Genomic DNA, 22144 nt, shown 5'->3' on the forward strand with positions numbered 1-22144 from the left:
TGTGAATTTTCACAAGGTTGTTTCACTGTTGCCTTCCTCTCATAGGTCGTATTCGTGTTGCAGTGTCCGCAGGTCCGGCAGATGCTGCAGATACCCAACATACAATTTTATTACTTTTGTGACATCAGACATGAGCTGTTACTTTACAGGATAAACAGTGATAACAAATAGTTGCACGGATGGAAATGTATGATAGTAAGTAATACAGCATGTTCTTTGACCACGCACATTTCATTACTTGACTGCCAGTTTTCCTCGAATGATTATTACACTACCAGACAATTGCTGTGTATCCATTATTTTTGAAATATACAAACAGCAAACAAAAAAAAAAGGCCTCGGCAGGTTATTCTTAACGTTCATAACCTTCCCAGTTCAGTCTAGGGAAAAATTCAGTATGTTGGTGCATCTGCCTAAACGTATTTTCTTACAAAGATGGTACGCATGTATGATGGTAGCATATGTTTATCAGGCTTATCAGGTTTTGATAAAAGGCAGGATAAGCAGTGTGGTGTAGATGGTCAGAAGCGGTCAGAAGGAAGGTTAGGAAGATATTAGAAGAGTTGGAAGTATCATTCCCTGACACGAAGCGATATTGACACAATTCTGGCAGAGGAAGAATCTGTGGCGTAAAGGTACAAATAAATATCATGTACTGCACAGGAGAACAGCTTGCTATGTGGAGATTCTAATTTTTGTAGCTCTTTACGAAACGTGTTGTACGTGTTGTGCTGGAATGCTGTTAACAAATGGAAATATCAGATTTTGCGGGGAATTTTTAATATTTAGGATCTGATTCGTCCCACGGTTATTTATAACCAAATTACTGTATGAGAATCCGTGTTCTGCATCTCGTTATATATCTTTTGCTTCATGGAGATGCTAATTTAATATAGAAACAAGAGCAGTAACTTTTGTTTTCAAGTACAATACCTAGAGCTCAATTTAAAGGGTTGTTAATTAGAATGAGTTTATTGTTCCTACAAAATGTGACATGTGTTAGTTAAAATTGTGTTTCAGCCTTACAGGAAGTATGTAATGTTACTTGGTAGGGTAAATGATAGCAGGTAAGTAATTTTTCTTTGCATTCATGTTACTCTGCAAGTTTATATTGTGTAACTATACACTCTCCATATCTTTTAAGTGCAAGTAAGAAGCCCCATTAGTGAAGTGCAACAAATATGGATGTAGGGTATTTAACTGAAAGGGAATATTGGAGTTGGATATCTCCTCCTATGCACAAGGTATTGACATTTTAGTTGAATCGTAAATTATTTTCTGACTAGAACGTGACAGATGAGGTCTGACAGTATACTGCTCATGTGCACAGGTATCTGAACAGAGGGTTTGTTTGCACTTATTACATTTAACACAGTGCATTTAATGTGCTTGTACCCAAAATGGTCATATTGTAACTTATATAATTCAGTCAGTCTAATGTAGAGATACGTAAAGATTTTGGATGCGAGTCTGTACATGTGGTTGGTATTCACATAATAGATATTTCTGAAGTTTTAGGTTATTTAATTACTTGTAAGTACTGAGCATAACAGAAATAATTATCTTTATTTGCAGCAGCCAAGGAAAATTACAGTGTTGAGTTAGTTCATGTTGAGTACCTCCCACAGGTGAAGCAACAAAGGATTTTTCACACACAGAATTACATTCTTGTCTGCTATATTTGGTTACTTGTTTGATTACAGATTAATACTACATTGACAGTGAAATAACATCTTATATGCAACATATATATATAGACCTATTAGTCAATCATGGGTATGGACACAGACTCTGGAGAAACGTCATGTGAAGACTTGGACTCAAGAAAATTATCAAAGATACTAAAGGAAGATTCAGACATTGACAGGGTGTCAGAAGTGCAAGTATTGAAAGGTTCAGATGCTGGTGTACCAACAGTTCAAATACTGGAAGTTTCAGATCATGGTGGGACTCCAAAGACTCATGCCTGCACCTATGAAGATTGTGATAAGGTTTTTAGCAGACCTTGGAGATTGGCTAGGCACATGTGTATTCATACAGGAAAGGTATGCTGTTGGGCATGAGAATTGTTTTCACATTGATGCTTTTACTCTTTAGATGAATTTGAGAGTAACCACTTTTGGAAAATTTTTATGTAAGTTGTCTGCTGTTTTCTTTTTTCTTCTTTCTTTTAATTATCCTATTGTCCTAATCGCTCTCCTGTGCATCCTTTTCCTACCCAAGAAGCAGATATCTCATTAAGTCAGTCAGTGTGGTGGTGGAGCAGCAAGGACAACTTTCTATTGGTGGTAACACTATGGCAGTGAAAAGCATTGCCATCCCCGGTGCAGAGAAAAGTTTGAAGGTACTGAGGCATATATCAGAGGAGACCACTTGTTCTGATCTTGCTGCTCTCAAGTGGACTAGCTATGTCATTATCAGATAGTGACATGAATTGTTATGTCATCATTAGAAAATTAGTAGACCAATTTTTTACATATGATGGGGACCATCTGAGATCTTGAACAGGGGACTTTTCTTCCATCAGATTGGCTGCACAACATATGATGGAGGGAGTGGGAAAACTTATGAAAAGCCTGTCAGGATAGCTGATGTCTCTTCCAAATACAAATGAAGAGTGTTGTTGTTGCTATGTCGTCCCATTCATGCCCTGTTGCTATACTTAATTTGTGTGAGAAATCACATAATCATGTTATTTGAATTGAATTGAATTTATTTACATTCTATAAATCCTAAGCAGGTTAGTACCTTTGGATACAGAACAAGTCAAAAGGTTACGTACATAAGTACAGGCAATTTTAGCTTAAAAAGTAATATAACTTAATTTTACATCATTCTCTATTTACATTGAAGTATTCATCTAAAGAGTAGAAGGAATGAGCATGTAGATAATTCTTTAACTCTGATTTAAGCTTTTTAGTATCATTGCCCAAGTTTTTAATACTTTGTGGCAGATTGTTGAACACTTTTATGCCAGTAAACTAGACTCCTTTTTGATATACTGATAAAGTTGATGAGGGTAGGTGGAAGTTATATTTTTGTCTAGTATTCATGTTATAGACATCAGAATTTAATTTGAATTTATCTTTGTTGTAAACAACAAATAAGAGAAGCGATAATATGTATTGCGATTGAAGAGGTAGAATTTTTAATTTCTTAAATAATTCTCTACATGAATCTCTACTTCTACATCCTGTAATGATTCTAATTATATTCTTTTGTATTTTAAAAATTATTACACTATGTGAAGAGTTCCCCCAAAATATTAATCCATAGTTCATAATAGAATGAAAGTAGGCATGGTAAACCATCTTCAATGTTTCCTGTGACATAAAAGGCTTAATTGATCTCATCGCATAGCAAGCTGCATTTAATTTAGGTATAATTTGTTCAATATGTATTTTCCAAGACAGTGTACTGTCTACATGTATTCCAAGGAATTTTGTATCAAGTACTTTACAGATTAATTTGTTGGCATAACTGATGTCCAGATCAATTTGGTGGTTGTTTTTAGTTGTGAATGATATGTAATGGGTTTTATCAAAATTTAATGAGAGTAAATTGGCTTCGAACCATCTGTTTAAGGCTTCAAATACAATATTTATGTCATTTTTAAAGTTTTCAAATTTAGAGTTCTTAAATATTATACTAGTGTCATCTGCATATAGAATTGGTTTAGATTTATTGTTGATGGTTTTAGATAGATCATTTATGTAGAGAAGAAAAAGTAAGGGACCTAAAATTGATCCTTGTGGAACACCGTGCTTTATAATTCCCCAGTTTGAAAATGCATTATGACTGGAGTTTTTATTATTTATTTCAACTCTTTGATACCTGTTTTTGAGGTATGATTTGATCCATTCATTAGCTTTGCCAGTTATTCCATAGAAATTTAATTTCGATAGTAAGATATCATGATTAACACAATCGAAAGCTTTTGCTAGATCACAGAAAATCCCTCCCACAATTAATCTGTCATTGAGAGCACTTAAAATATCGTTAGTTAGTTCATAGGTTGCTTTTTCTGTTGTTAGGTCTTTCCTAAATCCAAATTGCTCTTTGACTAATATGTTGTTAGAATTTAAGTGTTCAAGTAGTCTATTATACATAACTTTTTCAAAGACTTTTGAGAATGAAGTCAATATGGATATTGGTCTGTAATTAGAGATGCATTTTCTCTCTCCTTTTTTAAAAAGTGGTTTCATTATAGCGTATTTTAAGCGTTGAGGAAAAGTACCTGATGATAAAGATTTATTACATAGATGATTCAAGGGTGAACTGATGTAAACAGAGCTTGCTTTAAGTAATTTGGTAGAGATTTCATCATATCCATGTGAATTTTTGGGCTTAAGGGATTTAATAATGTTTTCAATTTCCTTTCTGTGGTTAAATGCCATGTGAGATATGTTTTGAAGTAATGGGTGTTTGTATACTGTCCTGATGGGAAAAATGGAAGAAGGTAGGTCAGACATAAGTTTCAGGATGTTACAGTTCCTCTAGAAGAACTGCTCTTAACAACTAAAACAACTAAGACACTCTAGGTCAAAGCTGCCCCCCCCCCAGTGCTCAATAAAGAGAACGTGTTACTCAGAAACACGTGGGATGCCTTGCACAGGGGACAGGAGTTTCATGTTTACTTATTTCCCAAGAAGAACTTGAGTGAGTGTAAACTTCTTACACGGGTGCCAGGAATGCATGCGTAACTAGAGAGAGCATTTTGATGATTTGCTGTAATGTTGGTAAGTTTTGTTTATAATATGTTTAGGCTGAAATTTGTCATTTCCATTAGAAGTCAGAATCTTGAGATTTCTACTCAAAAGGTTAAGCAGTTTGTGCACATTCTAAAACTCTCAATTTGTTATGGGGATTTGGTTGTTAACCGACTGTTATCACTTTGGTTTGGGATTGGGCTTATGTGGAGAGTTCACTAGGTTATTGTAGTATTTTTTTTATTAAGTGGGGGAGGGGAGCTGAACTTAGCATGGAACACTTTCCAGTTTTTTAATGTGGAACGCTGTGTAGCCTCTATAACTGGACCACGATACCAAAGAGCTCTTATCATCCAACAATGATACTGTGCTGTGGAAGAAGTGTAATGACATGAACCAAATTGGTTCTAGACTAGAACAAATATTGTACACTACTTTGTAAACAGACTTATTGTAATAATTTTAGATGTTTCAACAAAACAATGTGCATCTTAGCATTAGTTAAAATATATAATATTTATATATATGACATGGTAATAGTAGTTTTCATATGTGTTGATAATATCCTTCTGAAGATGGTCCTTTTGACTGAAACATGTAAAGGATGAAAAATTAAAAGCACAGCTCTTATCACTCACACTGGGCAGTTGTTAAAAATCTTATATATAATTACTAGTGTGATGGACCAGTATGAACCAAGTTAAGCATTTACTAAACTTAGTTACTTCTCCATATTTTTATTGAATAATGTACAACTAATAATTTTTCAGCAAAGCAAAACATCAATCATCAAATCCACAGACCTGTTCTTTAATGTAATGTCTCAGTTTTCATGCTGCCCCTATCATGTTTTTTTTTTTTTGTATTGTACATTGCCATATTCACATGGCTACAAGGATATACCACACACCACATGGTATGTAGTAAACAACAAACAGTTCTGTTTGCTGAGTTGTGCTAAATGCAGGTGTCTTCCCACTCACTCTTTGTGTTTGGATTATATGCCTGTTTGTGTCCCCTTCATCTAATGGATCAGGCAATATGGCTTAAGTGGTAGTGTGTCTACACGTACTTGCAAGGTGTTCAGTTTGTATCTTGAGTAGGTTCCCATCAGTCTCTCAAGGCATATGCTGGGGTAGTAATTTAAAATGGAGGCATGGCTTTCTCCTTGTGCAGCCTTTCCAATGTATTATTATCATTATTTTTAACGTGAGCCCCAAAATATCTTGTCAGGGACTTTTTAGACATTTAAATATTTTACCTTTTTATTCTCAATACATGTACTCCCTGCTGTTGATGGTAGAAAAAAATGCATCTAAATTTGTAATTAGCAGTGAGATATATACGATAAATACAAGACAAAGCATTAACTTGTATTTGCCTTCGGTTAACTTGTCCAAGTGCAAGAAAGGTCCCTACTTTATGGGTATAAAGATTTTCAATTATTTGCCACGGGATATAAGGAAATTGCTATATGATGTTAATAAGTTTAAAGTGGTTACTAAGAATTTTTTTTACAGGAATCTTTTTACTCAATAAAGGAATACTTCGAGTGGTCTGATAAATTGAATCAAATTTTATTTATGTTGCTGTTTGGGTCACATTTTTATATTGACTTACACACTTACTTTACATTTGTATATTATTTTGCAATTGTATATGTATAATGTATGATATTAATGTATTGTTGCATTACTGAATAGGATGTAATGTCTTTGTATTACTGCATTACCAACTGACAAGGCTGCTTGAACGGCCACTATTGTATCTTATTTTATTGTATGTGGACATCTTCTGTATCCAAGGTGATGATCACTGTTATCGATTACTCAAAGAAAAATAAAGTGAATGAATGAATGAATGACTGAATCCAGTTTCTCAACACAGTATTGTCTGAGTTACTGACAGTGTCATTAATGAATTACAAATAAACAGAATACAGACTTTGGTAACTTGATGAAAAGTTAGAATTCACAATTGAAACTCTAGAAGCAGTAACTGAGTGGACATCCAAAAACTGTTATTCTTTACAAACAGTTTCGAGGTTGAAGAAAGCAGTCTTCTGGGATTTGGCACCGTGTATATGTGGTGTTAACCGACGTTTCGGAGGAACGTATCGCCTCCATCTTCAGGGTAGAAGAAAAAATAAGAAATCCGCAAGCAAAGAGACCGTGAGAACCGGTAAAAGCGATATATTCCTCCGAAACATCGGTTAACACCACATATACACGATGCCAAATCCCAGAAGACTGCTTTCTTCATAGTCACCACCGTGAAAGCCTCAAATCTTACACAGTTTCGAGGTTATTTGAGGATGATCATGAGTTTAAAACATTGACACTGCTCTTGTTTGGTATTATGCTAATTGTTATCTTCTGCCATACAGCGTCCCTTCAAATGTGAATTTGCTGGCTGTGAGAAGGCATATAGCCATTTAAGCTATCTACATCGTCATGTGAAATTGTCGCACAATTCAGCACTGATGTACAAAGAGGTTTACAAGTAAGTATCGCACAGATTGTAAGAAGTATATGCATTCCAGATATTTCTTTTCCAGCACTGTAACACAAACATTTCTTACTCTATATGTATTTGTTTTATTTTACTATTGACATAAATGTTTGGATCCTAATTTTGGTTGGACTTCATATTGTACCATATATGTGTTCATTGATATTTATCATAACTACATGGTTTTAGTCTGCAAGAAATGATGAAGGTGCTTAGATAAGGGATTTGAATACATGAATGGCAGAAAATATGAACTTCATCTGTAGTAAAATGTCTGTATAACAGTCCATTGATAATGCAACAAATTGTTCCTTTTTCTTCCATGTATGCTTTAACACATGTTTCAGCCTTAGGTGGTCATCTTCAGATGTCTTAATATATTTAAACTGCTACACTGCATTAATATGCGCTAAAATCACACCTGAAGATGGCCATCTAAGGCTGAAACATGTCGTGTTAAAAGTATACGTGGAAGAAAAAGGAACAATTTGTAGCATTATTGATGGACTGTATTATACGTAGCCATTTTAATATGGCTTGCAACAGGATGCTTAAATACAGAATTCATCTCTAATGCCCAGTGTATTAAAACGTGCCTAGAAGGGTTAGAAACGTAGTGTCAAGTAGCTGCAGTCTCATGCAACACTATATAAAATTTATTAACTTTAAAAGTTTGAAAGTTCAAAAGTGCATCACTACATATTTTGACCAATGTTGTCATCATCAGGTGTTAAAATGTATTTGTTGAGGAAATTGCTGTCTTCTGTTGTTGCTTATGTTGTTAAATATGTAGGCTCTTTTGATGTGCAAATATGTGTCTGTAACGCGTGTAAATATTCGATTACAATTCATGTATGCAAACTTTTTTAAATACTGTGTGATAACATATTTGTGTACTTCAGTTATTGGGATGTGTTCTCTCTTGTTGTGTTTTGTGCTGCGTGTCTTGCTACATTATAATATTGTGTTAGAAATGGATTTCTTATTTCATCATCCTTGCACATTCACACTATTCTAGTCTTTTATCATGTCCCTTAATCACTAGTAAATTGAAAACCTACCAGAACTGTTTCAAAATCAATATTTGCACTGTGTGGATACACTGTGTTCCATAATCTTCCAGATGTCCTCATCCAGGGTGCTTAATGGAATTGAGTAATGAGTGTAATTTAAAACGACATTACAAGCGTAAACATAAACAGAAACATCCATTTATTTGCCGGTACTGTGACAATGGGTTTTCAAAACATCATCAGTTACGGGCACATCTCTATCAGCACACTGGTGTTCCACCGTTTAAGTAAGTATCATTGAAACTATATTCGGAGATAACATAGATACTATAAAAAACACAGCTCTAACTGATGCTAGTAAGGTAATTGATCTAGAATTAAACACAGAGAAAAGTACATGTGTGTTTATATCTCATCAGCAGAATGCAGTACAAAATCATAACATAAAGGTAGTTACTAATCGTTTGTAAATGTGGCACAGTTCAGATACCTGGGAATGACAGTAACAAATAAAAATTTGATTGAGGAGGAATTTAAGAGGGGACTGAATTTGGGTAATGCCCAGCAAGAAACTATAAGAAACAATAAGCAAGCTGAGGTCAGCTTCCTGCTTTATGCTGGTTTTTTGCTTGGTTCACCCTCTGACCTTGAGACAGAGGTGATATGTTCTTCCAAAACACTGACTTTCACCAGACCACACAGCTTTGTATCCAAGAAGGTAGAACTCTTTGAATGTAATGTTTCTCTTTTCAGCCACCTTCTCTAATCCCCACACTCATGGAATAAACAGTGGTATTTGATTCGGTGCTTTTAAGTCTTTTGATAGTCTTCAACTTTTTTTCAGCTGTACAATTTTATCTCTGGTGTTTAGTGTGGTAGCCCTGTCACTGTTATAATGAGCAATCAGCTGTTTGTACAATATAAACTACATGCCTAAGCAACTTCCCTTTTTAAAGCAGTGTCTGCGCCCTTCGCAAGGTTTCGAACTTGCTGGAGGTTTTGCGGCGAGAAGGATTAATGTGATCCATGAACATCAGCTCCATGCAGTCATGCTTCTTTACTTGAAAGGAGTGCTGTTTTGACTGCTTCTGTGCTCAGTGTGACCCTCAAGTAAAATAACTGAAAACAAAAGCATTTGAGGTTCCTTCAGGATATTATACCCACTCATGCTGGACTATGGATATTGGCCTCCATACTTGCAGAGTACAGCATAGAACATTGCAATACAGTCTTATAAATAACTTCAAACACATTTCAGATCAGTACTATGAAACAGAATGTAAATGTCTTGGGGAACATGATCATACCCACAGTAGATCTGAATATGCAGTATGAAGATTTCACTGTATAAAGGTGTGTCCACATTACTCGTGCTCATGCTTATGTGACTCGCTATGCTCGCGAGTAATGTGGACAGTATGACAAGTTATGAGACAAGCAATACGTGCCGCACGAGCCACTCGCTCGTGAGGCTCCGCTTGTTGTTCGTACATCAAAGGGGTTCACGACAAGCCGCCCAAGTCATGGACGATGACGAGCGATTTACGAGCACAAGTAAAAGCCAGATGAGTCTCCCGACGAGCACAAGTCTGGTGAGCACGAGCATGAGTAATGTGGATGGGCCTTAACACATTTGTTGGTATGGATTTATTGAAAGTTAATTTCAAGCTGATAGAACAACTGAAATTGTAGAATGTTGGATGGGGGCTCCGTTGTACTCGCTTATTGGATCTTGCTTGGGACTAAGATTTTAGCTTGTAAAGCTTGACATAGCTGTTGAGTGAAATAATGTAAAAGACTTAAATATTTGCATTCAAAATGTTATCGACTTCATATCATTATATTCAAGACATTTGAAGTAATACTTTGAATAATAATATTTAATTAGTGCACATTAACTGTGATTGATATGAATATAAATTTTGTAGGTGTCCAACATGTGATGTAGGTTTCACTACACACTATGATCTTAAGCGTCATCAGAGAGGTCACAGAACATATGTATGTGACTGTGGCCAGGAGTTCAAAAATTGGACCCAGTTACAAACACACACTGTGCTTAGCCATCCTGCAGGTAAGATGGGTTTGAATGTCATTTCCTTTATTAGCCTTTATCCTCTGTCTCTCTCTGTTTCACTCTTGATGTCTGACTTCCTAGCCCGCAAGTCATTAGCACCAGTCTATTGTGATTTATTTTCCACAGCCATACAGATGTTTAAGCTTATGCATTTTTGTGTTTTAAACAGTTGTCATTTAACCATCAGAATCATGTATTTTCTTAATGTAGGGTTGAATTTGGAACAGGTTTTTTCATATGATCTGAGATCTTAACAGATATTATGATAATAAGTCTTCTGTGATATAATATAGTTTGGAACATAGATACCAGTGTTTTGAAGAAATGTACTGCATCCATCTTCAGGGTAGAAGAATTGAGATGTAAGTAGCAAGTTCTTCTGAAACACTGGTACCCGTATACCATAATACATGACATCAAATCTCAGATGTCTGTAACTTATGTTCTTTAAATGTGTGTTACTAAATTTCATCATATTGGAATTGAATTTTGGTATATATCTGCTCTGGGCCTATGGTTTTCAGATCAGAAAGTTTAGTACTTCACTTAAAATGCCCCTGTCCACACCAAGATCAAAATCATGGAAATGAAAGAAAGGAAATATTCACACAATTATTTTACTCAAGAAACATTTTGGACATAGGCCACATGGGAAAACAAAGTCTAGGTAGAAATGGAGTTGAGGAAACTGAATTGAATTTTCTCAGTATACAGCCCAATTGCAGCCTTCTTTAGGGATAGTAATGGATCTTCTAGTTCCATAATATTGTGGCATATCCACTGAAGCTGGAATAGTTTAATCAGCAGAGAAGGCCATAACAAGACAATAGCTCGGTAAACATATTGTCACTGCAGCAACAGTGGCATTGTGCAACAATAGGAGAGCTGCGGGAAGTGGCGTCTCGTGGTCCAGCACCAGGTGGACAGTGCTACTACAATGGGACACATGATAACAATGTCACCCATATCAACAGAGGAATGGTGTTTTCGGTTGGGTCTGTGCAGAGGCTGTATCTGGAGAATTGAAATATGAGCCAGTCTGTCTGAGTTGAGAGTCTAGAAAGAGTCTGCTGGTTGACAGACCAACTCAAGTCTGTGGTTATTGTGAGACGGTGGCCCCTGGTGGAGGTGTGGGAGGCAGAGCACCCATTGTTGTAAGTTGTCAGACAGTTGTTAGCCAGTAAGGATGTGAACACAGTACATGAGGAAGCTATGGCAATGAAAGCCATTATCAGACAACCAGTGAGGACACAGCAGACAGAAGACTTAGCACATGCTGTGGTGAACTGTAGATTGTGTGAATTAGTGATGGCACTATAGTTACTCATAATTATGATCTCCAAGTGTTCAGTAAATCTAATTACCAGTCCAAACACAGTCTGTAGTTACATATACATGTGACAAAGTGCTGGACAATTCAGGATAACAGCTCACTGTTACACATACATTTGATAGCTTTATGAAGGTCCAGAGTAAATGCTGTGTCTTGAATCTGGAGGCACTAGACATCCATTAAACTCATTTAAGTTTGTAAACTTCAACATGGACACAGTTCTTCCTGTGTTTGTGCACTGCTTACAACTATATCTGTCATGGGTTTCCTCAATTTCTGGGAAGATTTCATATTAGCCTTCTACTAAAGGCAAGAAGAACTTCTCACAAAGAGTACTTTCCTTTGGGGCCCAGCATAGCCACTGTTATAATTGTACCCAATTACTTTTACTGACTGTATGTAGAGGGAATTCTTGTGTGACATATGCATGAGCCTTCTCCATCCTTTGTGCCACATTGTCACTGTATTCACATTTATCCTGGAATATTTTGAAGCTACTACAAGGAAGTAAGAAATTACTTACAAATTGGTGACTTGTCTTATATGTTTGAATTTTCTTTTGCCCAGTTTTTGCCCTTTTGTGGTATTATATATAAGGATTTCCTGTGTTAACTCCCCTTTTGCAGAACTAAAAAGTTTGCAACATATATGAACAGTTTGTCTTGTTTCATTTTTTTTTGCAGTTTTCATTTGTGATATATGCAAGAAAAGTTTCAAAAGAAAATGTAGGCTGCGGACACACATGTCAGCCCATCAAGACTCCTCTGACAGAGAGATAATGCCTTGTCCCTATAACAACTGTCCACGGTGAGTGCACATTAGAGCCATATAGTGACGAACACTTATAACAGGAGAAATTGCATGTTTTTTTTTGTAATGTAGCCAAATATTTAGATAGGACACAGAATGGTGAAGGATTCTGGGCAGTGCATTGTGGGTTTTTCTAAATTAGCTGACACTTCTGAAGATTGGTATCTCTGAAATGATTAGAGCTATATAAATGAAACATAAGCATTTTACTAGTCAGGAACAGAATTTTCTTGCAGTGCATTTTCCAACTTCACAGTTGTTCAATATGATGTCCTCCTATAATGCAGACAATGTGCCATCTGTAACGGTTCTTCCAATACAAGTGAGGAAGTCTGCCTGGCAAATCTGCACCAATCCTTGCTCACAGTTCATCAGTGGTCTGTGAGAAGGTGGCTAGTTGACTTGATCCTTGTGGAAGACTGACAGGAAACATACTGTGGTTAAATCAGGAACTGAGGGGACCAATGGTGTGAGCTCTTGCCATTCCTGTTCATAACTGCAGAGGACAGCGCAAGGCATCCTGGCATAAGTAGTCTGAAGGGGGACTGCTCTCTACCCCTACATCAGAGGGTTCAGTTGCTGGGTCTTCTGCTGTCTTGGAGAAGCAACCAAAATCTCACATGGACTCTGGATTCCATTGAGGGTGTAGCTGAAAGAGGTCTCTTGATGGGGAGGAATACCCTGACCATCAAGTACCTGAACTGGACACACTGCCAGAAGAAACAAGGCAAGAGAAGGAGTGCTGTCTTCAAGAATGCTGATGGTTCAGCTGGGACATGGAGGTTGGCCCAGCCAGGACCAGTAATTTGTGTTTTGCTGTTCCTGTCGATAGATGACAAGTCAGCTGAAGATATCCTGTTTTTAGTATTCTGAGAGAAGAATTATCTCCCTGCACTGGAAACCTCAATGTGGGGTCTTCTTCTGCTCTGAGAGGCAGCCACATTTCTCAAGTACTCTGGTGAGGGATGCATGGGGTAATACTGAAGGAAGTCTTCGTATGGGGTGAGTAATCAGACTCTCAAGAAGAACTGGATATGCTAGCAAGAAGTGGGTCAGGAAGAGAGAGCCACTCTTCAAAGAACCTGATGTCTCACCTGGAACTTGGTTGTGGGCCCAGGTGACACCACAAACTTATTATGAACTCAAATGCAGTGTCCTGAACTGACTTTGCAATCAAGATGAAAGCTTTTATGTCATGACATCAGTATCCTGCAAGGACAATGAAAAAAGTGTGTTAATGTAAATAAAGATCATGAAAAAGGGTGATAGTTTGGGGATTCTGGCTTATATATTCTTGTCATGAAGAAAAAATAAAGTCCAGGTCAACCTTGAACTACTGCTATGAAGAAGCAACCAAAATCTTTCAGGGGCTTTGGTGAAAGTCCATTGAGGATGAGACTGAAGGAGGTCTCCTAAGGGGGGTGAGGAACCTGCTCATCAGACATAAGAAATGACTCAACTGGCATAAGAAGCATGCTAGGATGACAAGCTCTCTTCTAAGGGAACCTGAGGGTTTGGCTGGAACATCTGTTTCAGGTCAGGCTGAGACTAGCGGTGGAACTTAATATATTTGGCTGTGGATGATTAGAGCCAGTGGGTAGTTGAACGGCCTCAGTCTCAAGGGGTATTCCTGTAGCATTATGTTTGAGGCTCTTTGAAAGGCCCAACTGAGACTATGGATGCAAATTGTTCCCATCAGTGTTCTGAATGTTTTGGGCAACTAGCAGTTGTGTCTCAGAGTAACTACATAAGGTAAAGAGGGGGCTAGGCAATTGAAAGTCTGCCATTTTACTGCCAAGCTGTGTTGTCAGTGCTGTGCACAGCGGAGATGAGAACTAGACTTGTGAATGAAAAACATGTTATGTACTAGAACAGTGCTGATTATTTCATATTTGTAGCACTACTCATTACAGAGAGATGACTGTTCAGAAGTATGACATACTTTGTTTATAAAGGCAGCTTAGTTTGAACTTTTGACTTGTGATTTGAATCATAAATACATGCAGTATGTGCAATGCAATATTCTTATTTAGAAGGTTTGATCCTGGTCAGCAGAATCCTCTCTGAAATGGAAAATGTATTTAGCTCCTTTAAAATTGCAGCATAGAGTGGTTTTATTGTATAGAAGCTATTATGTGGTAGAAGCTGCATTTTTTATGTTGACTAGATTCTACTACCAAAAACGGAATCTCACTCATCACATAAAGTCCAGCCATGAAGGAAAGAAATACGAGTGCACCTACCCAGACTGTGACTGGAAGCTTTGTACACTGGTAAGTGGAATTTGCATGAACAGAGTAACTTTTCATTGGTACTTAGAATACATTGTTGCATTCAGCTTAAAATGAGTATTTACTAAATCTCACATTATGTTAATTTTACAGATAGTGTAGTTAACTGTTATTGTCCAGAAGCATATTGCCTCAAGACTAGGTTTACTATGATTTATCAGTATGAGGCTGGGTTATCATTGCATTTAATTCAAAGTGTGAAATTACAGTGAGGCTTTTCCTTGAATTTCTTCAAAATTAATGTAGAGTGAAGGATAATGATCATCCTGTGCATGTTACAACATAGAACAGCACTCAGTAAAACACTACAGTGTTGAAGTGGGAAGGAGAGAGAGAAGGGGGGACGACGACGACGACGACGATGATGAACCATCACCTATTCCTGTCCACTTCCTTTCCATCTGTGACTGCTGCTTCAGTCATCCTGGTGAAGGGAACAATAAAAAATGGATCAGTAAACAGGAAGGTACTGGAACCCAGAGAGTATGTGTTGAAAGGAAATGTAATACCAAATAACAACAGATGAGTTCCATAATGTACACGTAAGCAGCTACAGTTAAAACTATAAATCCTGGTTCTGGTACAGTTTTTCCCTGCACATACAGCTAGTAAATAGTATTGGCTAGGACCAGTAAGCAATGCAAAGTGTATTAATAAGTAAACACACAAATACTTTAGGTGCAACAGGTGTGGGCTTTGGTCAGTCAGCAGAAGTAGGTCAACAGATACCCTGGAGGTGACTGCAGTCAAAAAACAAAATTTGGGATGTACAAGCAGAATAGGATTTTCAAGGCAACATTCATGTAAGTTGGCCCCCTGTCAACTTGTATTGGTGGTCAGAAATCCAGATGTGAATGAATTAGAGCTACTCAGTGCAGCTGTACAGGCAAGGCTGACAGGCAGTGTGAGGGAGTGAGAAATTGTGACTTTGGCTAGGAGAAAAAGAAGACAGCAGGGTGTTCAGGAAGTGAGGCACTGATTGACATGGAAAGATATAGCTGCTAAGTCAGTGTGCATGGTTCAGCATGATGAACCAAGTTTTGTCATGGCCATACCATAGCTCAGGCATTGGTAACTGAATTTCCACTGTGGCAGCCCAGGTTCCAACCTAGGTCAGGTCATGTGAGATTTCCGATGGACATAGTGGAACTAGGGTACTCTCGTTTCCCCTACGAATTCTTATTCCACCAACTGCTCCATACTCGTGTATCATCTTGGGGCTGGTACAATAGGCCAGTTAGTGGCTGATGTACCAAGTGAACTGAGTCTCACCCCACCTCAAAAAATTAAGAAAAGAAAAAGGAAAAGTTGTAACATACTTTACATGACTTGGTGCCATCTGTTGTAAAGTTTTAAAACTTGTAGTAAAAAAAATGTAACCATAGATTGTAGAAAGTAATGATGTTCTTCATGTTTGCCTGTGTTGTGCACAAGAAAAATTGAACTATTTTTAAGATAGTATTTCATAGCCCTGTGACTGGAGTGTCACCATAAAACTACTTCCGACAAATGCCAGTACCACTTGACAGTAAATTCATTTGCAAAAAGAAACCCACAGTAGTTACTCAGATACAATCAGATGACCACAGGTACAGATACTGTGATATCCTGTTCTTTCCTGTGGACATTGGTATATCACGCTTGATACCAGCTTTTGGCAGAAATGCTGTACTGTGTTTTTAGCAACAGGTCAGTTTCTTTGGATGTGGCAGCTTTAAAACATGTCAGCCAAGCTGATCTCATTGGCTCTTGGCATGCAGAGGGCTAAACAGTCATATAGTGATGCATGAATTATGCAATGAAATACAGTGAAATTGCAGGAATAGATTTGAACTCTAAACTGAGGAAAATCTTAAATGGAAGTAATTTAAGACTAAGATTATTGACTTGGGATCATTGGAATTCAAATTTAAATGTGGAAGAACCTTAAATGAAGGAACATAAAGGGGAAGCTCCACTGTATAGTATTATGTGTATCACTTAGGATAGTTTTATATTATAATGAAGGGGTTTTGTATAGTTACTGGAAATGTTGCAATGGTCATATCTTCATTAATATCTCCTTCTCCTTATAGCAAAAGCTGAAAGAACACATGAAGTTGCATGATGGAATGAGATCTCGGCCTTCCAAATCTTCTAAACCACGCAAGAGACGTCGTGATGCTGGAAAGGCTAAACAAAGCATGGCAGTCTTACTATCTGGTGCTGTCATATCACGTGAAGAAGAGAAAGCATTGCTCAATGGGAGCTCAGATATTGTTGTAATTAGTGGTAATGAGAACAGCAGAGCAATAAGAAATGATGTTGAAAAAGGACAAATTAAGACTGCTTCATTAGATGATGTACATAGAGATAGTGATACTGCAAGGGAAGAAATGCAGAATTCAGCGGCATAAGCAAATACATTATATTGCAGTAGTTCATGTGAAAGTGGAAGGATTGCAGTGAACAAGGTTCTGCATCATTTGGGGTGGCTGAATACAGAATGGATGAACAGCAAAAGTCAGCATTTATGGCACTTACATTAACACCCTAACATACATATGTGCTTGTGGGACACCTTTCCATACAGATTGTGTTGGTTATTTTGACAGATGTAAAACATCACCAAAATACAGTTTCTTTATTGAATATTTTGAGGCATTTATTTTGAAATATTAAAATTAATTTTATATGATGTTTGCTCCTTGTTCAGTGATTGGGGTTCAGTTTCTGTTGGTAGTGCAGTATTTTGTTTTACTATCATATCCCAACAGTTCTTACGCTCAACTGACCTCTTCCCACTGAATGCAGTTTCTAAGGGGGTAAAGTACCCGAGCATGAAACTATCCACTCACATCCGTATCATCCCGAGATAAAGAATGTGGTTGGAAGCTTCATATCCACTTTCTTCATACAGCTTGATGGCATGTGCAAGCACAGGTACTGTTTAATATTTTGAGGAGAAAGAATCAGTTGTGAACAGTGGAAACACCCATTTCAAGAAAACATGAAGGACCAGTTGGATTTAGTGTTCAGAATGCAGAAAATGGTTGCATGTAACCTGTACTATGTATGGGCTTTTGGAATTCAGGTTCTCACATTGGTGACTCTGAAGAACTTGGTTTCTGGGTTATAATGCCATATTGTTCAATAGCCAGACATTTCATCTTTAGGATTGAAGGGCAAGCAAAGCAAGACACTGTTAGAAATAGGCGACAGGAGTTCTTGCTTGGCTTGCTCTTTGACTATGAATATAGAGGCGATATGTTCCTCTGAAATGTTCGGTTGTCTCTGTGCTACATGCTGTTACAGCTCAGAGGATTCTGTGGTTTATGTGTGGCCTGTTTTGCGACTCGTGGAAGGAACATTAAGACAAAATGAGAATGAGGGACAGGAACAATGACGAGGCAAGTTCCAGCATCTTTCCCGCCCCTTAGGGAGAGATGGTCAGAGTGGATTTTGTCTTCTTTACTTTTTTTTCTCTTTTCCCTTACTGTTACATTCCTTTCTTTTCCACATCATGTTGAGGTTGTGATTAAAGGAAAGGAATTATTGATCAGTAAGTAGTTTTGTTGTCTATAGATACATTCATTTCCAGATTTTTTTGGATTGTTTTGGTAACTGGGGCATGTCTCCCCTTGTGCCATACCAGAATACTATGTGAGTAGAATACCAGTTTCTTACTTCATACTGGACTTTTACCAGAAGAAATATACTATAATATAATTAGGTTTCTCTATTGGAAAGAAAATCCCAGAACTGCTATGACTGGTCTAACCTCCTCCTATATTCCAATTTGGTCCCATTATTTCGCAAGAAAGGAAGAAAAAAAAAGTAATTTTATCTTATTTCTTACTGAACTCAGAAACTAGAACCAGTGTCTTAAAGGAATATTGCCCCCATACAGTCTTTGAAGTATTAAGAAATTAGCTTATATCTTAACATAAGTCTCAAGGAAGATATGATGGAAACATTTCTGAGAACTGAGTTCCAAAACAACTACAGTTTGGGGTAATGAAGGGTCTGTGGTATTTGAATAAGTGAAAAACATGAAAGCTCAAGATATTTTGTGAAGATTACTGTCTTCTGGAATTTATTTATTTTTTGGGGTTTAATTTAACAATGGTATCAGTGGTTCAGGTTGTACGAGTATAGTGTAAAATTTCAAAAGTGTCTCTGTTCATCCGTGCTCCATTCTGGTTGTGATAATGGACAGGATCATTGCTTTAGTGCTTTTAAAGAATGAGTTGCTTTGGCTTTACCATTTCAGTTTGTGGTTTCCTGGTGCATTTGTAGAAGGCATGTCCATGTTCCTAGGGTCTTCTTTCAGATGGCTTATGCCATCAGTTCTTGTAGGAAGACCTTTCCAGTACAACACACATCTTTGGCACTGCAAGTTTGTTCCAGTTTTAGATTTTCTTCTAGCATGAACTTCTGAAAGTAGAAGGGGTTACCTGCAACTACATTTGCATTCCACATCCACAGCAGTTTCATGAATGCCATGTTCTTGCTGAAATCTGTCTAAATATGCCTAGCTGAGATATGTGGAAGTTTAGCATGTAACTGGATACTAGGGTGGGCATCTTAGATGGTCAACTCCTAGGACCAGTTGTCTTAAACAGACTAACAGGTGCAGTGTACCATTGTGTTTTGCTGAATGATTTACCAGTGCCTCTTCATTAATGACAACAGTTATGGTTCTTGCATGACGGGGCACCGCCTCATTTCTTGACATTGTCGGACAGCACCATAATCAAACTCTCAGTGGACAGTGGGTAGGATGTAGAATCCCGGTCACCTGGCCTGCATGTTATTGTGTCCTTAATCCTCTGGATCTTTTGCTGTGGGACACTAAGACATTGGCATATTCAGTGCCAATCAGTGATATAGAGGTATTGCAGCAGCAAGTAGAGAATGCCTGTCAGGAGATTCAAATGAAACCAGAAATTTTTGAAAAAGTGCCTACCTCTGCTACAAAGAGCCAGAAATTGCGTTGAAATGTGTGGGAACAACACAGAGCATCTGCTGTAGAGATCATATGAACATTGCCCATATTTCAGTGGGCATTCATTTCTGGACTTATGTTGACTGAGACTTTTTGCTTATTTAAGTGAGTACTATAACCCCTTAAAGCCTGTAACCATTTTTTTTAACACTGTGTATGTGTGTGTGTTTGTGTGTCATATTTGCTCAAAGCAAGAACTGTGGAGCCAGAGAAACAGCCGTTGCTAGTGTACGGCTCCGAAACAACATTTGTTTCTAGGCAACACCCATGAAATAGACAATGGAATGATGTCCGTTGCTAGGCAGCAGATTCTTAATAAGCAAGAACATATGGCATCTGCTGGGGAATGACTCGGCAAACACGTTTCCGCAGCAAGGGATACACATATGAGAATGAACGGTGTTGTCTGTGCGGGCTGTGCCAAGGAGTTATAAGGAAGACAACTGTGGCAACAAAGTCAGTTCTGTATGGGAGTCTGTGAAGAAAAGAGTCAGTGGAAGGGAGCCACCTTTCAGAGAGGACTCAAGTGTGAAAGCTGAAGAATCTCCACTGTTAAAAGCCGTTACCAGAGAATGGCTGGTGAAGACACAGCAGGCTGGAAAAGACTTAGCTGTGGTGATTTGTAAAGTGTAAAGATTAGTAATGGCACTATAATTACTTGTAGTTCCAAGTGGTGTTATAAATGGTCAGTAAATCCAATGTTCAGTCCAAAACCCAGTATCCCTGGCTGGGAGTTCATGTTTCCTTGACCCCTAGCATTGAGAGTCCCCTTGTAGATTAGCTGAGGAGATGCTGTTCTGTTCAGATAACTGCTGGAGCTGCTGGATAAGGCATCAATTAGGGGTGACACAGTTCAAGAACAGTCTTCAGTTGAGTATACCTGAAAGCATACTTTAAAATGGAATAGGGATATAAGTTGGTAAACTGTGTTGTGACTTTGGAGATCCAGAAATAAAGATATCAACTATGTCCAAATGTTGAAGTTGATGACAGTGTAACAGCATACAGTGGATTTGTTGAAAATGTGCTTCACACCCTCTAATTTCAGGGGGTTTATGAATGCTTCTAAGTGAAATCTACTGTGATGTGTTTTACCAAAGTGTCTTCACTTTTCCCACTCAAGGAGCCTTTGTCTCAACATTTATTTCCAAATTCATGGGTTGCTGGAAATATATGTTTGCCCTTTGGTGATTTAGAAACTTAGTTTACTAACATGATTGAGCTTTCTTGAAGATCCACTTAGAGCTCACAATTTCATCATATTGTTTCTGGAATCTTTTATATAGTATACGTAATATGATATATGTTGTTATAGGTATTCGTAGTTAACGTTTTTTCTTCATTGTTTTAAAGTTTAAACGTTTGTACTGTTTATGTAAACAGTAAGAAGTTCCATCCTTTGATTATAGTCACTGGTAAGTTCAACTTCTACTTTTATTGTCTGTAGACAATCTTTGCATATCAGCATTTATTCAAACACAGATGATGCTTAATGCAATACTGGACTATGTGTCCAGCGTTGTGAAATTCAGAAGAACCTGAAATTCATTAACAGATTTGTGGCACCACGTATGTATGAGCTGTTCAGAATTATTCAGCTGATCAATAAAGTGCTGCATTTTTGCAAAACCTGATGATATTTAAAATTTGGGTTTGATTTGTTACTGCAGCTCACTATCCTGTAAGGGAGGCACATCTGTTAACAGCTGTATTTTGTCATATTTGGTGATTGATGCTTTTATATATCAATATGAAGACACACACAGATCCAACATTACAACACTCGCAGCTAAAAAGGGAACACACATCACAAGACACGGTTTACACAGAATATAAGAAAAACGACCCCAGTAGTGGAAGAACGACATGCAAGTTTTAATTAAGACACATAAGATGAATAATCTTAAGTTTTAGTGTGTGTAAATTTATTATAGTTGACGAATATGCACTTTTTAAATAATTTTATAAAGACATATAATAGCAAGCAATGCAATAGATTAGCGTAATTAGGGCACCTGATGATGGCACTATGTTGCCGAAACACATCGTGAAGTAACAGGTGAAATTGAGTGCACTACAAGACGGCCACTGTATACATATCATGGATGTATTGTTATAATTTTGACATTTTAAACTTTATTAACTTATGGTATATATTTTATACTATTTTGACGAATATTTGTAGCTGAAACATTTGTCTGATAAATTTCCTATCCAGAATGATCTAAAACAAGGAGATGCTTTGTCACTACTCCTTTTCAACTTTGCTTTAGAATATGCCATTAGGAAGGTCCAGGGAAACCAGGTTGGACTGAAATTTAACAGGACACGATCAGCTGTTGGCCTATGCCGATTATGTGAATCTACTGGGTGATAATGTAGATACCATAAAGAAGAAAACACAAACTGTAAT

At 37.5% G+C, this 22144-nt stretch overlaps 1 protein-coding gene across 2 annotated transcripts; it reads left to right on the forward strand.

Annotated features, from left to right (window-relative positions):
* Positions 1-106: 106 nt before the first annotated feature.
* LOC111862668 (transcription factor IIIA) lies at positions 107-17377 on the forward strand. 2 transcript variants are annotated; one of them, XM_023848218.1, is made up of 8 exons: positions 107-195; positions 1704-2045; positions 7096-7211; positions 8344-8520; positions 10162-10307; positions 12327-12450; positions 14621-14726; positions 16820-17377. In XM_023848218.1, exons 2-8 carry the CDS (start codon positions 1773-1775, stop codon positions 17138-17140), a joined length of 1263 nt encoding a protein of 420 aa, XP_023703986.1. In that variant the 5' UTR covers positions 107-195; positions 1704-1772; the 3' UTR covers positions 17141-17377. The 2 variants fall into 2 exon arrangements, with proteins under 2 accessions (XP_023703986.1, XP_023703985.1); XM_023848217.2 differs by lacking the exon at positions 107-195 and adding an exon at positions 437-635.
* The last annotated feature ends 4767 nt before the right edge of the window (positions 17378-22144 follow it).

The sequence above is a fragment of the Cryptotermes secundus genome, unplaced genomic scaffold (assembly GCF_002891405.2).
Source record: "Cryptotermes secundus unplaced genomic scaffold, Csec_1.0 scaffold5, whole genome shotgun sequence".
NCBI classification, from domain to species: Eukaryota; Metazoa; Arthropoda; class Insecta; order Blattodea; family Kalotermitidae; genus Cryptotermes; species Cryptotermes secundus.

Coding starts and splice junctions, on each gene's coding strand:
- LOC111862668 (XM_023848218.1), top strand. CDS start 1,773: ATGGGTATGGACACAGACTCTGGAGAAACGTCATGTGAAGACTTGGAC. Junction 10,308..12,326: donor TGTGCTTAGCCATCCTGCAG/GTAAGATGGGTT, acceptor TTTTTTTTGCAG/TTTTCATTTGTGATATATGC. Junction 14,727..16,819: donor ACTGGAAGCTTTGTACACTG/GTAAGTGGAATT, acceptor TTCTCCTTATAG/CAAAAGCTGAAAGAACACAT.